An 18,362-nucleotide genomic window follows, 5' to 3' on the forward strand; every position below is an offset into this window, starting at 1 on the left:
CCAAGGAAGGTAAATAGGCTCTTGGATGGTCCTAGAATTCATGGCCCAGGCTTTTAGGATCATCCTGCACCTAAAGCCCTTGGGGGAAACAACCAAACCCTACTGCTGTTGAAAGATAATAGGAAAGACATGAGGGTTGTCTTTAGAAGATTGGCCAATTTCTCCCAGGAAAGAAAGACATTTCCCAGAGAGAGGAAGTCAAAGATGACCTGGTTTTTTTTTTTTTTTTGGTGGGTCGTTGAAGCTGGTGCTTTACTGAAGCAGTGTCTTGGAGGTCCTGAGGGTAGGTAGGGCTATGTGGGTGTTAGGGAGGACTGAGCACTGAGACCATGACTTTGATATCCATGGCGAAGGTCCTTATAGATAACTTGGTACAGAGGCTGGCATGGAGGGTAAGCAGTGGGTGCTGCCGGTGGAAAGAAGAAACCTTCTACAGGACCATCGGATTTAGACAATGAATGTCTCCAGGGGGATTGCCCTGGGCAAGTGACTACAGGCCTTGCCTAATTTTCCTTCATTGTATTATCTTTGAGGCCCTTACACCACTCAAGTGGTGACAGGAGAGCTCTTAGGCATATCTGATATTTAGATTTATTACTGATGTGGCTGACTGTTAGCTTTGAAGTCTGAACTGATTTGAATTTGAAAAATGAAAACGTGGCATTTTTTGTTTCTTGAGTCTTATGGAGCAGTTCATAGCTTTATGTGCATACATTCATTCATACACACATGTATATCTTACTGTATACTGCATACTTCTCTTTAATACCTCTGTGGTCTTTACATATCCACCCTGAAATGTCATCACCCTCATCTGACAACCTAGAAAATGCTAACTCATCACTGAAAATTCATGTAAAATATCAGTCTTCCTTTTTGAGTATGCAGGGAGTAAGGAGTCTAAAAATAATTCTTGGCTTCTTAATTTGTGATATAGAGATATTGCCTGCCTTGCTTAAATCACAGCTGGTTATGAGGATTGAATGAAATGACTTATCTTAAAGAGACGGAAAGTAGCTAAGGGTGGGAGAGTCCGAGTCGCAAAAGCATGGTGTGGAGAAATTTGATATGCATGGGGAGAGAACCTGAGGGAGACCTGTCTCAAGGTAGCTGAGGATTTTTCTTTTTTGGTATATGTGGTGGGGAGGAAAATAGCTAAAAAATATTTACTTCATGTGAGACTAGATTTAGGGGAGAATATTAAAACTCAGGAAGAGGACTTTTAACATAATAAGGTAGTTAAAAGGAGACAACTTCTCAATAGATGAGGGAGGTATTTTGAATAGATTTCTGGAAATGGTACACAAAATTAATTTTATTGAAGAGTGAAAGAGCTGGACAGACAGGAAAATCATCATGGAGACTAGTAGATTGTGAGGGCGAAAACTATGAATAGGCTTAAAAGTATTGTCTCAAGACAAAAAAAATGGGCTATTTTGGAAGTAAAGAGTTTTTCATTCCAGGAGGTGGCCCTCTACTGATGTAAGCAGACTGTGATTTAGTATGTGAAGGATGGATGTACCAGACTCATTTCCCAGAGAGGAGGCTGTTACTAGATTATTTAGCCTCTTCACATGCTTGTAATATGGTTGCTTTCAAAGGTTTGCTGAAGAAATGAATGAAATAACTTGTCAAGTATTAGTAAGATATTTCTAGCTATAGTTCTGTTGCATTGTGTTTTTTTTTTGCGACAGGGTCTCCTGTCACCCAGGCTGGAGTGCAGTGGTGTGAACATGGCTCACTGCAACCTCAAATTCCTGGGCTCAAGCAATTCTCCCATGTCAGCCTCCCATATAGTTGGTACCAAAGCCACATGCCACCACACCTAGCTAATTTTTAAATTTTTGTACAGATGGAGTCTTACCATCTTGCCCAGGCTAGTCTTGAACTCCTGGACCCAAGAGATCCTCCTATCTCAGCCTCTCAAACTCCTGAGATTACAGGTGTGAGCTACTATGTATGCCCTGCCAACAAAACTTTTTTTTTTTTTGCCTGACCCCCAGCAACAAAACTTTTGATTTCTTCCTTATAATAGTTTCTTTTCAAATAACTTGGACAAGAAATGTTTGCACGGAATGTGTTTTAACTTGAAAAGTATGAAATAATCTTGAGTCTACTATTTTTGTTTTTTAATGAAAATCATTAATCATTTACATTTTTTACAGATATCCAATTTATTTGGGAAGCTATATGTTATTTTCATAAAAATTCTTAACTTACAGAATGTCCACTACTTAGAATTTCCTGGTTTTTTTTTTGTATTTTAAATATGATGTTATTATATTTAAATATGATGTTAGATGTTAGAGACATCTAATAATCATCATGAAGGAAAAGAGGTTACTTTTATTGCAGTCCTGCTATGTGCTTTATACATGTTATTTAGTCCTTTCAAAAACTTTTCAAGTAAGTGATACTATTTTTATTTTGTAGATGTGGATCATGAGATTTAGAGAGAGGATGTAAAATATAGCCAAGATAATACAGTCTCAGTGAGAGGTGAAGCTGAGATTTGAACCCAAGTCTTTCTAGAAACAAAATTTGTCTGATTCTCATCACATTTCATTGCAGGGAAAAAATAATTCCATCCTGGCTCTATTTTTATTTATAGCCAGAAACGGACCTCTCACTGTCTCCACTGCTACCATTCTGGTCTAGGTTTCCCTGATGTTTTGCCTCTATTACTGTAACATCTCCTAATTGTTTTCCCTGCTTCTCTCTTTGATCCCTGCAGTTGATTTTTAATAGCTAATGCAATCCTTTAAAAACGTAAGTCAGGCTGGGCACGGTGGCTCACTCCTGTAATCCTAGCACTTTGGGAGGCTGAGGCGGGCAGATCACCTGAGGTTGTGAGTTCAAGATCAGCCTGACCAACATGGAGAAACCCCATCTCTACTAAAAATACAAAATTAGTCGGGCAAGGTGGTGCATGCCTGTAATTCCAGGTACTCAGGAGGCTGAGGCAGGAGAATTGCTTGAACTCGGGAGGTGGAGGTTGCGGTGAGCCACGATTGTGCCATTGCACTCCAACCTGGGCAACAAAAGCGAGACTCCATCTCTCTCTCTCTCTCTCTCTCTCACACACACACACACACACACACACAAAAGAAAAAAGAAAAAAAAGTAAATCAGGTCATGTTATTCCTCTGTTCAAAATTCTTCCATCACTCCCCATTTCACATGGAGAAAATACAGAGTTCCTACAATGACTGAGGTGATCTGGTGTCCCTTTCTTTCTCTCTGACCTAATCTCTGACTTCTTCCCCTTGCTCATTCCTCTCTAGCTTGCCAAGCACATGTCTGCATGGCTAATTCACTTACCCCTTCAAGTCATTACTAAACTCTCACTTTCACAATGAGGCTTACTTTGATCCACTGTTTAAAACTGCAACCCCAGTGGGACTTAAGATGGAATAATTTGGGATTTTCAGGACTTTGATTACATGCTTTAGATATCTAAAATTCTCTGCTATGTTCATTGAGAACTACTTTTTTTTTCATTTTGAAATACAGAATAGGAATATATCTAAAACACCAAAAACATATATTTATAAGTAGAATAGTAAGGACACACATAGTATTTTCTGATCATTGACTGTATCTCATTGCAAGAAATACATTTTATTGTGACCTCGTGTATCTATATAAAATGGAAATAAAAGTTTTACAAAATACTTAGCATTTCTGTGTGTTATACTCATATATTTTCCATTGAATTCCATTCCTTTCTTTTCCATTATGAAAATATGTTGGTCAAGTTCTACAAAATTTATTTCACAACTCATTTATTGGTTACAACCTATAGTTTAAAAATATTGGGCTATTCTTCAAATCCCATTAATTCAGGAGATAAGATATGAATTTTTTGCATTAACTTCTTGAAAACGTACACTGCAGAGGGTGATGATTGAAAAGTCATTCATACTTCTGAGTTATTGGCATGTAGCTATTAGTGCATTTTGCATATTCATGCTCAGATTAACAAAAGTAGTATAGATTATGTTGCATAAATATGTAATTAAATAATTATAAGTGCTTATATTTTGTTAATATTATTTGCTAATGGTAGAACTCTTACATTAGAAGTGTTTTTTTCCATCTAGTGGATCAGGAGATTTCTATCGTTTTTTCCCCCCCCCCAATATCCAAATTTCAGTATTTTAATTTTTGGCTGGTGCTTATTTTCCCATCTTTATTGATATTAGATACAATGAAGAAAAATATTCAATAATAAAATTTATGCTTCATTGTTTTAAAGTATCACAATAATAATTAACATATAACCCTACATAGCTTATTGTACATTTGTTTATTGGTATCTTAATTTCTTAGCACTGAAAACATTGATACCTCTATAATATTCTCTAATATAGTGTAGTCTCTAAATTTGAAATTTCCTAATATAATCTTTCTTAAATGTAGGAGATATATATTCCGAGCTTATCTTTTACCATTGTCCTCTTACATGTAATGCTACAGACATATTAAATTGGCTTGTCCCTCCCTCCTTGCCTACTTCCCTTCCTTCTATCTTTCCTTCCTCCTGCCTTTCTGCCTCCTTCCTTTCCTTCCTCCCTCCCTTTTTTCCTTCCCTTTAACTAATATTTTTGAACACCTGCTATGTGCCATGTGTAGTAGTGGGAAGAAAATAAATGACATAGTCTTTGCTGTCACTGAACTCAAACTGAATACTAACAGTCCCATTTATGAAAGTGAAAACAGAAAGCTTTAAGATTATTTAGAAAGACAGAGGTGGTGGCTGGGCATTATGGCTCATGCCTGTAATGTCAGCACTTTGGGAGGCCGAGGTGGGTGGATCACTTGTGGTCAGGAGTTCAAGACCAGCCTGGCCAAAATAGTGTCTCTACTAAAACTACAAAAATTAGCCGGGTATGGTGGTGCACGCCTGTAATCCCAGCTACTTGGGAGGCTAAGGTGGGAGAATTGCTTGAGTCCTAGAGGCAGAGGTTGCAGTGGGCCGAACCGAGATTGTGCCACTGCACTCTAGCCTGGGCAACAGAGTGAGACTCTGTCTTTAAAAAAAAAAAAGTCAGAGGTGGAATCAGATTCTGTGATGAATTAGAAGAGGCATCAGAAGATACTCTTGAGTCTTCATATTTTAAAGATGTAGAAACTGAGTCTCATAGATCAGATGATGTGGTGAGGTTACAGCTGAAACCCAAGCTGGTTTCTTGACTAGTGTTCTTTCCTTACCACCTCTTCTCTCTTGACTATCATATTGCCTGCCCAGATCCCGTGTTGTCATATATTTTTGTATGTGGTTTGTGCTGTCAAAGACCTCTTTTCAAAATGCACACACTCAACCATAGACTTCTACCATTATTGGTTTTGTTCCTTGAAATTAGAATTGGAACAATTAGAGATGCGTCAGTGGAAAGGCAATGAAAGAGGGCCATTAAGTGCTAATAAATGCCTCTCCTCATGGGAACGGAGATCTTTTCTTTTCTATGTATTTGAGCTCTTTTCACTGGTGCTTTTAAGTGGTTAGAAATAACACTTGCCACACGCTCGCGGAATACTCTTGATGCCAGGGGGTTCATTTTATTCTGTATTTGAATTGAGCACACTGCAGTTGGAATGTGTGTTGACTCTTGTTGATTTACACATTCATTCCATGTTTTGCATTAACCTTTTCTCATGGAAGACAGAATAGTGAGAGCTCTTAGAGAATGAGGTCTTTAGGTAGCTGATGACTTTAAAAGGTTAAAGTTATAAGTGTTTACGTTGATATATTTTCCTTTTCATATCACCCTAAAATCTAGATAGAGTAGTCTTCCCTTATCTGAAGTTTTATACTCTGCTGTTTCAGTTACCTATGGTCAGTTGTGGTCTGAAAAGACTAAATGGAAAATTCCAGAAATACACAATTTATACTTTAAATTGCGTGTTATTCTGAGTAGTTAGTTAAATCTCTCCTCATTCTGCTTTGTCCCACATGGGATGTAAATTATCTCTTTGCCTAACATATCCACGTGGTATATACTATCTACCTGTTAGTATTATAGAGTCAGTGACTATCTGTGGTTTCAGGCACCCACTGGGAGTCTTGGGACATGTCTCCTTTAGGTAAGGGGGAGCTACTGAACAGTGTGACAAATTGGATGTAGCCTACCCTCAAGCTACATGCTTACCTGTGACTAGCAAGAGATAATCACCACTTGTTGATATGGTGATATATTAGCTTCAGAAATGAATTTAGGTAAATAATAAATGAATCCGGAATAACTTACCAATACTAAAAATGATGACAATGATAGTAATGATGATGATAAGGATAATAGCAGCTAATATATTTGACTACTTACTATGGGCCTGTAAGACTATGCCTTATAGAAATGAGCAAGGTGGTCCTGTCCTAAGAGAGCTTACATAGGAGAGGATTTGACTTGGACTCCTGGTACTTTTGGAATAAACAGTAGGGGTATCTAAATATGCTGGCATATCAGGAAATGCTTCCCACAGGAGGCTGTGTCAACATGTCTTTAAGAGTGAGTTGGGTAAAGAATAAAAAATACAAAAATTAGCTGGGCGTGGTGCCACGTGCCTGTAATCCCAGCTATTCAGGAGGCTGAGGCAGGAGAATCGCTTGAACGGGGGAGGTGGAGGTTGCAGTGAGCTGGAGCGCCACTGCACTCCAGCCTGGGCAACAAGAGCAAAACTCTGTCTCAAAAAAAAAAAAAAAAGATGTTAGGGGGAAAATGAGGTATTTAATTGGAAGCCAAAAAAGTGTAGGTTGGTTTCACCACTAAAACAGAATGGAGCACCACCATGGTCACATCCTGTTTATTTTAAAAGAATGGAATCTGATTTTCCAATTAACCAGGAAGGATTTAAGTGGATTCTTGGATCCAGCTTTTCTCTCACTCTCTGGAAGCCACATCCATGATTCCTCCATGCAAATTTTTTATTCCCAGAACAGCTGGCTCCGAAGTGATTCCACACTAATTTCACACTTCTGTGTTGACTCCTCAAAAAGTAAAATATTGAGATTCTTAAAGATGTCAGTAAAAAATAAGTAAAAGCATTGTGTTTCCTGCAATTGAATTTGTAGGTGTGTTTTTCAAATAAAATTATGATGGTGTTGAGTACTTCATATTATAGAGTAGCTGACAGCATCAAAATATGATTATTTGCAAATCTGTAAGTATTAATATTCTTAATATATGGCAATAATTTAGAGAAAAAAGTAAACTGCAGTAGAAAATTTCCAATTAAATCTGTAGATTTTGGTAAAATTACTTCCTCTAGCGATTAAAATGGCATTGTAATGGTTGGCAAAGTTCCTGGATTTGGACATGAAAGTACAGAGCTATTTTAATAGCACTATTGTGTTCAGGGTGTGGAATTGGATTCTTGACCTCAGTGCTTCTTGGAGCAGGAGGTGGGCAGTATTAGTGTGATTTGTCTGTCTTTCTCTTCCTATCTCCTTTCTTTTCCCTCTTTCCCTGTTTCCCTTTCCTTCTGTTTCTTTTTTTGTTGGATCAGTATATTGAAATATTGTGAGATAGTACTCCTATAGGAATTATTATGGTGCACAGATTTTTTTTTTTTTTTTTTTTAAGACGGTCTCATTCTGTCACCCAGGCTGAAGTGCAGTGGCATGAACATGGCTCACAGCAACCTCGATCTCCTGGGTTCAAGCAATCCTCCTGCCTCAGGCTCCTGAGTAGCTGGGACTACAGGCTGAAGCCACCAAGCCCAGCTAATTTTTAAATTTTTTGTAGAGAGGGGAGTCTCGCCATGTTGCTCAGGCTGGTCTGGAACTCCTGGGCTCAAGTGATCCTCCTGCCTTGGCCTCCCAAATTGTTGGGATTACAGACGTAAGCCACTGTGCATGGCCAGAACATTATATTAAATACTTTGAAAATTAAGTTTTAAAAGAGATTTCTCTGTTTGTTTGTTTGTTTGTTTGTTTTTTTGAGATGGAGTTTTGCTCTTGTCGCCCAGGCTGGAGTGCAATGGCACAATCTCGGTTCACCGCAACCTCCGCCTCCTGGGTTCAAGTGATTCTCCTACCTCAGCCTCCTGAGTAGCTGGGATTACAGGCGTCCGCCACCACCCCCGGCTAATTTTGTATTTTTGGTAGAGATGGGGTTTCTCCATGTTGGTCAGGCTTGTCTCAAACTCCCAACCTCAGGTGATCTGCCCACCTCGTCCTCCCAAAGTGCTGGGATTGCAGGCGTGAGCCACCGTGCCTGGCTGAGATTTCTCTGTTTTTAAGGAAAAAATTTTAAAAATGTATTGGTTCCGTATTTTTAAAAAATTTTATTTTCTTCAAATTCCATTCCATGTCATTAGACAGGGTCAATAATATTGGCCCACCTAGTATTCTGTAGTTTGTAATTTGGTGAATACGTTTGAGTCTTAAATGTTCATAATATCAATTTAAATGACCCCAGCAAATTATTGGTGAGTTGAGAGTCATCTTGCCTATTCTTTTGGTCCATATAATGCCTTGTAACTGTCTGCCAGTTGTAAATTAGATATAGGATTGTTTTCTCTCCATGTCATGACTGTATGGAGCAATGATGAATCTTCTTGAAAGGGTATGTAGAAAGTAAAAAATATTTAGTGCCTAGGCACTGAAGGAGGCTCTGAGGGAACACACAGGGGTGAGGGAGCAGACAATGTGTGTTGAGAGCTTAGGTAGAGACATGTGGGGTGGGGGGATCTCGAGAAGACTCCCAGAGAAGATGACATACAGCTGAGTGTTGAAGATTTAGGGGGATAGGGATGTGCCTAGACACCAAGTCTGAGAGCACAGATGCACACGGAGACTTCCACTTGAGGACAAGGCTTTATTTCTGCTTTGTTTACTATTATATCTCCAGTGTCTAAAGCTTCATTTAGCTTGTAGTAGACACATAATGCACATTTGTTGAAATAATAGGTTAAATTAATTGTAAGGGGTTCTATGCCTCTGAGTAGGGTTTCACTTGGGGAGTGGTCAGAAATAAAATATTTTGTAAGTGATAATAAGATTTGGATTTCATGCTAAAGATAATGGGGAGTCATTCAGTGATTTAAAGTCTGGTAATGATGTGATAGAACCGATGTCCCTGTTAAAGTTGGATAGGAGGGTGCTCCAATTAGATGCAGGGAAATTAGTCGTGAGAGTAGTGTAGCACTTTATATGAGAGTTGGTGGCAGCTAGAGTGGTGATCCAAATAGACAAGAGAGGGTGAATTTAAGAGATATTAAGATAGAATCAGGAGGACATGGTGACCAACTTGGAGCATGAGGATAGAGGTAGATGGAGGATGGATGATTCCGAGGTGCTTGGCTTGGCTGACGTATATGGATGCTGATGATGTGGATTATGATTGGGAATGAAGGTGGAGAAACATTTGGATAGATTGTAATGAATTGAGTTGTAGAGATGTTTGCTTCCAGACACATAGTGGAGCTGTTTAAGAGGTTAATATGATTTTGAGTTCTAGTGTTTGGCTTACCTCTCTGGTAGTCCCTTTCTATTCTCTCAGTTCCACTTCTTTCAGGTACCCATTAAACGTTGGTATTTCCTGAGAGTCCATATTAATCACTTTTTTCCACTCCATTCCTATTCATCTGTTCTTTTGGCTTCAACTTTCTGCTCTGTTGCTGACTATCAAATTATTGTCTCCAGACAAGACTTTTGTCCTGAGTGCCAACTGTTCAGTCTAACTGTCTACATGTTGTTTCAATCTGGGTATTCCCCAGGCATGTAAAGATCAATGTGTACAAATAAGGACTGCTCATTTTCTTCCCCCATTTCTTTTACAATGTAGAGAAAAATGGTCAAGAGCACAAATGCTAGAGTTAGACTCTCTAGATTTGAGTCCCATATGTCACTTACTAGCTTTATGACCCTGTGCAAATTATCTGACTTTTGTGTGCTTCTGTTTTCTCATCTGTGAAGTAAGAATAACAATAGTACCTACCGCATAGGATATTATGAGATCAAACAAGTTAATGCATATAAAGCTATCAGATTGGTGCTGGCACATGGTAAGCACTATGTTAACCAGATCTTCCTTTATTTCTTGCCCTGGTTAGTGATACCATTGTTCAACCAGCTACCCAAACCAGAAATGTGACATTTATCCTAACTCTTCCATATCACTACATCAGAAGGAGATTCATCAGAAGGAGCGGCATCAGAAGGAGATTCCATATCAAAGCAATAATTAAATCCTGCCATTTGTCTTCTTTCCATCTCTACCATTACTGCCTTGGACTTGACCTTTATTATCTTCGTTCTGAATGACCTAGACTGGCTAGTGACTAGTGACTCATCATTCTGTCTTTGATCTTTCTCTTTTTCAATGTTCTCTATATATCCCCAGTGATTATTCTGAAATGCAAATGTGATCACTTAAAACTCTATAGTGCCTTCTTGTTCTCACAGAAAATAGACAAACACAAACTACCAGTAAAGACCTCTGAGGTCTGTTCTGGCTTCCTTCTCTAGACTCTTCTCTATCTCATTCTGATCCCTCTTTAATGTTTACAGTTCTGTGATGTTTTGTGCTACTCTGGTCTTCCATGTCTTCGTACATCTGGTTTTCTGTGGAAGGCCTCCTACCTCATATTTCTTCTCAGATATTGTTTCTGGCAGCTCCTCCAAGCAGGGTAGATATTCTTTGCTGTGTGTTGATACGGTATCTTGTGTGGAACTTAAGCATAGTACCTGTTATGCTTATTATAGTTATTTTTTATTTGCATATTGTCTTCCTCCAAGGCTGAGCTTCTTTATTTTTGAATACATTGGCTCCATGAATCAACTTCTAGGAAACTATGAGTTATGCCCCCATCTTCAGTTAAGGGCAGATGTTACACATTTATTTACTGTACAGATTATCTGGTTAACAATCATTTACATCTATATTGAAGAGACCATCTCTGTAGTTACTTTATTTGCTGCCAGGGGGGAATTTTTTGGAGTTTTGTTGATACAGCTAGTGTGCTGTCCTTTTTCAGGCTTCCAAAGGTCATTCTTTTCCTAGTGGAACAATAACTATATTTCCTGGTAACTCAGTTACTGGAAGAGCCAATAAGAAATGTCATCAAGGTGGTTCTTAAACCATAGTGTGGGAATTGTACTCTATTTTTTGTCTAGGAGTCAGGAAGCTGTGAAAGAGCATTGACTTATTGCATGAAGACCAGCTGTTAACACTGAAGATTAATGCTTTATTGAGATGGGTTGAGAGAAAAGAAAGGCATTTGATTTGTAGCTGGCATATGGCACCCAGAGGGAAGCACTTTCTCTGACTAAAAATCTGTACAGTTCAACCACAAATAAGGCATTTGGGCAATATAACAGAATCAATTTAATAACACTGAGTTTTCAGGTTACTCTTTGAAGGTACATTTTTCAGGAAAAATGGCATACATATTTTATTTTTATATAGATTTATTAGAAAATAAATTAAAAGTATGTAGTCTAAATCCAAAGTAATACTAAAGGAATAGTCATTATTTTTCCAGCATTAATTTAAAAAATGTTTTCCCATAAAACATGCTTACAGGTTTTCCCATAAAATATGCTTATGGGAGAAAAATCTATTGCACAGAAAATGATACAATTCAGTTGGATGGTGGTGCTCAGTGGCTAATGAATTATTCAATGTTGTTCATGTCAGTGCTTTGGCTCCCTGTTGCTGAAGGCAGGCATGAGGGCTTTCCCAACCCTTGTAAGTCATCAACACTAAGAGGATAGTTCAAGTGGGGTCTGTGGCTCCTATCTTCAAATTCCAGTAGCAAAATGTTAAAATATTGTATGTAGGTGCTTAGTTTTTCAAGGCAAATGAATACTATAGTATCAAGGAAAACACACTGTGGCTGTGTTATATCAAAAATAGTAGTAACATTTTCCCGTGGTGCTTGGGTTTTAAAATTTTAAAATTGTTGGCGTATGTTGCATTTCATTTGATCCATACAACTTGGACCATAGTTAGCATTATCTCAGTTTAGTAGTAAAAGAAATGGGTTCTGAGAGAATTTTGCCCATTCAGTGGCAGAGCTAATATTCAAAGCAAGGTTCTGTGTTTCTCACTTGAGGACTCATCTCCTTAGTTCACACAGCAAGAGTGTGCTGGGCCATCAGAAGGAGATGTATCTTTAGGATGGCCAGATTAGCTGCTCACTCTTCAGAAGAGAGAAGCTTTTCTTTAGCACTTTGTTGTACTTCAGAGATGCCTGTGAAGCGGGAGAGACTTCCAAATAGTAAAATTTGATTATCAAAATTTTTGGCTTTTTGTGAGAATGTATCTGTCAGAGGTAGGACTGGTGAGAGCCATGAAGGGAACTAGTAACTGTGAGTTAATAAGAAGGGGGTTGGATACCGGAATCTATTTATTACTCTTAATGAAAAGGTCTGTTTGCTTAATAAAAAAATGTAGAGAAAAATGTTAGATGTATCTGTGGATTTTTAGTCAACACACAATTATTTGCTATTTATAATGTTTGATATGTTCTATTTTGCTTTACCAGTGTTCACAGGGATTGTTACTAAATCTGCATATAAATTTATGGTCACAAGCATGAATTGAAACAGGTCTCAGCATGAAGGTATAGAGTGACTAAACCTTTTTTTGTTCTTTCTTCTCTCTGTCCTTTCTTCTCTGCCTTTTTTTCTTGAAGAAAATATTTTATTGACTTGTTAAATGGCGTTATTCAGGCCATTCATCATTTTTCCTTGGCATTTTATACATCCTGAAATTTCACTCATGGTCCTCATGGCTCAAACAGATGCCCTCCAGCTCCTTTTCTTTTTATATCCCAACTTAAATTTTTTTTAATTATTATTGTACTTTGAAGTTCTGGGATACATATGCAGAACGTGCAGGTTTGTTACATAGGTATACGTGTGCCATGGTGGTTTGCTGCACCCATCAACCTGTCATCTACTTTAGGTATTTCTCCTAATGCTGTCCCTCCCTTGACCCTCCACTGCCTGACAGGCCCTGGTGTGTGATATTCCCCTCCCTGTGTCCATGTGTTCTCACTGTTCAGCTCCCACTCATGAGTGAGAACATGCGGTGTTTGGTTTTCTGTTCTTGTGTTAGTTTGCTGAGAATGATGGTTTCCAGCTTTATTCATGTCCCTGCAAAGGACATAAACTCATCCTTCTTTATGGCTGGGTAGTATTCCATGGTGCCATCTAGCTCTTTACTCTGGAGTTTTGCTTTTTTCCCTTCCTCAATTCATTTTGATTCTCAAATTAACCTCTTCCTTTTTGGTTTAAAATAAAACAAACAAAACAAAGTAGATGCTTTGTTTATTTTGATTAAATTTTAAATGATTGTTGAAGCTATCTAAACTACCAGTTATTCTAATATAGCACATGAAGAATATTAAAAGTTATTTAGTTATATGTATTTAAATATATTCAAATCATCATTATAAGGAGACTATTGTTCTTTCTCTTTTCTGAACTCCAATGTAGTTTGTCTTCCCTTCTTTAATGGTTTTCATGAATATGTTTTGTTCCCATTAGGTTCCAAATTCCTGGTGTCTACCCAGCATGAGTCCATGCCCACAGCGTCTCCCTAGCACTTCTTAATTTCTCAGTGAATTTTTTTCATTGAATAAATAATGCTATTTCAGTGGCATTTTCAAAAGCACGTGCAAATCTGTAATTTCACTATTTTCTATTGTAGTCATATACACTGACATTCTAAATGAACTTTGGTCCTTGAAGTCAATGAGAAAAGTCATTAACTCAAGGTTGTTTAGTACTATTTCCTCTGTCAGAACATACAGTAGCACTTGCCAAATAAATTAGTTGTAGTGGGAGAAATTTGGCTTGATTCTATCTTTTTGACTCTCCATTCCAAACTATCAGTGCAGCTAAACGCTTGGGTTTTGGAGCATTCTCACTGTCCTTTGCCTATTTTATAAGCTGCTGTTCATTGAAATCCCATCTGTGTTGAAGCTCTGTTCTGCCAAATTTCCTACAAAACTCATAGTATGCCACGTGCCATTATTGCCCACTGAATTGTTGAGTAACATATCCTGACTTGAGGCCAGTGGTTTTCAAACCTTGGTGAGCATCAGAAACATCTGAGAGCTTGTTAAGAGTACAAATGCTGCATGCCTTCCCCTGAATATAATGAATCTGTAGCTTCAGGAGTAGTCCTGGGTGTCCGTGGTTATAACACTTTCTGGTGGGCCTGGAACCACATTTTGAGAAACACTGCCATTGAGTGAAAAGTTTATTTTGAGTGGAATTCTGTGATGATTCCTCTAAAAGTTGTGAGACATTCTAAATGTGTTTATGAACTGTGCTATAGATATGTTTATGAATTCTTTGACATTGCAGAATCAGCAATAATTTATGTGGCATTGCAGATGTAATGTTATGTAGTACTCTCTTTGCTGCAGTTTTATTGGCTTAGTGTTTAGTAATATGCCATTTGAAATATGAACTTGATCAAAACCTCCATTTATCAGGAATAAGAACAAATGGAATGAGAACAAACAAAACTCAAGTTGCAATGTTTGTTTTCTGCTGTTAATTTCTACAGACGAAATATCTGTTTCTGCTTGATCTCACGTTTTATGTGTCCTTTTTTTTAGACAAGAGTCTCACTCTGTTGCACAGGCTGGAGTGCAGTGGTGTGACCTTGGCTCACTGCAACTCCGCCTCCTAGGCTCAAGCGATCCTCCCACCTCAGCCTTCTGAGTAGCTGGGACTAGAGGCCCACACCACCATGTCTGGCTGGCTAATTTTTGTAGGTTGTTTTTTTTTTTTTTTGGTAGAGCTGGGTTTTTGCTACATTGTCCAGGCTGGTCTCGAACTCCTGGGCTCAAGCGATTCAACAGCCTCGGCCTCCCAGAGCGCTGGAATTACAGGTGTAGACCACTGTGCCTGGCCTTGTTTCCTTTTATTGGAGAAAAATGTCAGTATATTTAGAGGATACAATCTAATGTGCCTTTAGTAATGGTCAGTATTTGACGGTGCTAATATTGATCTTGAGGCCAAAGAGTGTACTGGGTTTTTTTAATTATCAAAAAGAGTTTAAGAATTAATTTCAGTATCAAATATTTTCTTTAATGCTGATTCTCTGAAAATCAAAATTAATTGATAATACACAGGAACTAAGTGGAAACTTTTATAAATTTCAGCTAGATGAATGAATGGCATATTCCAATGAGGTCATTATGATAATATACATGGATTTCTATGCAATCAATATAAGGACCTCCTTCTTTTTTTTTAATTTTGAAAATGCTTCTTTTATTAAGATGGGCCTATCATTTTTTGGATAAGTGATACATTGAAAGGTTGGGAATTAGGAGAATTGCTGTGGAACTTGGTTTATGAATGTATAGGTGATCGGAATTCCTTCATGACTTAATCGATATTTCTTACTTTTTTTAGGGACTTTCTTCCTCGCGGGTCGGGCATTGTAACAAGACGACCTCTTGTGCTACAGCTTGTTACTTCTAAAGCAGGTAATGAATGAAGATGTCTACCACATGGATGGGCATATCCTGTGGCACCTTTTGCCTTCATAGGTGTGGGGTTGTACCAATAGAAACGTGTTTGTGGTCACCCCACTGTGAGCAGCTGCCCACATTTCTCTCCAGAATGCTGCCTTCTTCGTTGATCTTTTCATTCCTTTGATTACATTAAAGGGGATAGTTTCATGGATTTTTAAAAATACCTACTTAAAAAATTTTTTATTGCTCATTGTAATCCATCTATATAATTTTACAGTACAGCACAACCACTAATACTCTTTTGGTATGCTTTCTGTGTGTGTGTGTGTGTGCACGTGCACTTGGGGATTAACTTATAAAATTCAACAACCATATAATATCTGTATGGATGTGTATGTGCGTATCTATATTTACACCGTGCTATGCTTGTTCCTCTCTCTTGCACCATGATAATTTGATAGGTAAATGATGCTTGTTTTTATTTTCATTTTATTTTAGCAACTGGTGATGTTGAATTTTTTTTTTCAGGTTTCCTTGCCATTTGTATTTCTTCTCTTGTGAACTGGCCATTTTTCTTTTTCCCCATTTCTTTTTGGGGATTTTACTACTTTTCCTATCAATTTCTTTGAATGCTTAAGACTGAAGCACCTCATAAAAATCATCTATCATAAATTGTAAATATTTTTAATAGCTTGTTAAAGATACCGTTTACATACCATTTAACTTGACCAAATAGAAGTTAACAGTTCAATAGGTTTTAGTCTTTTCACAGGTATATGCAACCATCTCCACAATCAGCTTTAGGACTGTTTGATCACTCCCAAAAGAAAGCCTGCATGCTTCTGCTGTCACCCCTTTTCATAACACCTTTTCCCACCACTCCAGCATAGGCACTACTAACCTATGTTCTGTCTCTATGGATTTCCCTATTCTGGACATGTCATATGAATGGAATCATTTAATATGTGGTCTTTTGTAATAGGCTTTTCTTGCTTGGGATAATCTTCAAGGTTCATCCATGTTGTAGCATGTATTGGAACTTCATTTCTTTTTATGGCCTAACATATTTCATTGTCTGGATAGACCACATTTTGTTTGTCCATTTATTAACTGAGGAGCATTTGAGTTGTTTCCACCCTTTGGTTCTTATGAATAATGTTGTTATAAACATTCATGTACATGTTTCTGCGTGGACATGTGTTTTCATTTCTCTTAGAAATATACCTGAATATAATTACTGGGCCATGTAGTAACTCTATGTTTAATTGTTTAAGGAACTGACAGACTGTTTTCAAAGCAGCTGCCCCATTTTACATTCCTACCAGCAGTGTATGAGGGTTACAGTTTTTCTATATCCTTGCTAACCCTTGTGGGTAAGAAGTGATATCTCATTGTGGTTTTGACTTGCATTTTCCTAGTGACTAAGGATACTGAGCATCTTTTCATGTGCTTAATGATCATTTGTATATCTTATTTAGATAAATGTGTATTCATTACCTTTGCCCAGTTTTAAATTTGGTTATTTGCCTTTGTATTACTGAATTGTAACAGATATATATTAGATACAAGTCCAATATCAGATATTTGATTTGCATTTTTTTTCTATTTTATAGGCCCTTTTCATTTTCTTGACAGTGTCCTTTGAAGCACAAGATTTTTTTTATTTTGGTGAAGTCCAATTTATCTACTCATTCTTTCATTTCTCATTATTTTTGTATATATCTAAGAATCCTTTGCCAAAACCAAGGTTATAAAAGTTTATTCTATGTTTTCTTCTAGGAGGTTTATAGTTTTGATCTTACACTTAAGTCTTTGATCTATTTTTTAAAATTACTAATTTTTAAATTTGAAATTTCATTTTACATTTGGGGATAGGTGGAAGTTTGTTATATTGCATAATATGTAATGCTGAGGTTTGGGTTTCTAGTGAAACTCTCAACCAAATAGTAAACATAGTCCCCAATAGGTAGTATTTGAGCCTTCACTCCTCTTCCACTTTTCCCCTTTTTGGAGTTCTTTGCGTCTGTTTTTCCCATCTTTATATCCATGTTTACCCACTGTTTAGTTCACACTTATAAGTGTGAATGTGTGGTATTTTATTTCCTATTTCTGTTATTTCTCTTAGAATAATGACCTCCAGCTCAGTCCATGTTGCTGTGAAGGACATGATTTCTTTTTTTTTTCACTGTACCCTAATGATACTGTTATTTTGGTTTAGGGAATGCAATTTTTTTTTTTTTATTATACTTTAAGTTCTAGGGTACATGTGCATAACGTGCAGGTTTGTTACATATGTATACTTGTGCCATGTTGGTGTGCTGCACCCATCAACTCGTCATTTACATCAGGTATAACTCCCAACGCAATCCTTCCCCCTCCCCGCTCCCCATGATAGGCCCCGGTGTGTGATGTTCCCCTTCCCGAGTTCAAGTGATCTCATTGTTCAGTTCCCACCTATGAGTGAGAACATGCGGTGTTTGGTTTTCTGTTCTTGTGATAGTTTGCTGAGAATGATGGTTTCCAGCTGCATCCATGTCCCTACAAAGGACACAAACTCATCCTTTTTGATGGCTGCATAGTATTCCATGGTGTGTATGTGCCACATTTTCTTAATCCAGTCTGTCATTGATGGACATTTGGGTTGATTCCAAGTCTTTGCTATTGTGAATAGTGCTGCAATAAACATACGTGTGCATGTGTCTTTATAGCAGCATGATTTATAATCCTTTGGGTACATACTCAGTAATGGGATGGCTGGATCATATGGTACATCTAGTTCTAGATCCTTGAGGAATTGCCATACTGTTTTCCATAATGGTTGAACTAGTTTACAATCCCACCAACAGTGTAAAAGTGTTCCTATTTCTCCACATCCTCTCCAGCACCTGTTGTTTCCTGACTTTTTAATGATTGCC

General features: G+C 37.7%; 1 protein-coding gene across 23 annotated transcripts in view; it reads left to right on the top strand.

Moving 5' to 3' along the window:
* Positions 1 to 18,362, top strand: part of DNM3 (dynamin 3) — a 562,992-nt gene that overhangs the window by 68,326 nt on the left and 476,304 nt on the right. For 18 of the 23 annotated variants that reach the window (XR_012422750.1, XR_012422743.1, XR_012422754.1 and 15 more), the window contains exon 2: positions 15,386 to 15,459. The exons of the other annotated variants lie outside the window; for them this stretch is intronic. Coding sequence is in view for 13 of the 18 variants with exons in the window: in XM_045396821.2 (XP_045252756.1) it covers positions 15,386 to 15,459 (74 nt within the window). In the remaining 5 variants the exon portion in view is untranslated. The remainder of the gene's footprint in view (positions 1 to 15,385; positions 15,460 to 18,362) is intronic. 23 annotated transcript variants of the gene reach the window in all.

This window comes from Macaca fascicularis, chromosome 1 (assembly GCF_037993035.2).
Source record: "Macaca fascicularis isolate 582-1 chromosome 1, T2T-MFA8v1.1".
Classification (NCBI taxonomy): domain Eukaryota; kingdom Metazoa; phylum Chordata; class Mammalia; order Primates; family Cercopithecidae; genus Macaca; species Macaca fascicularis.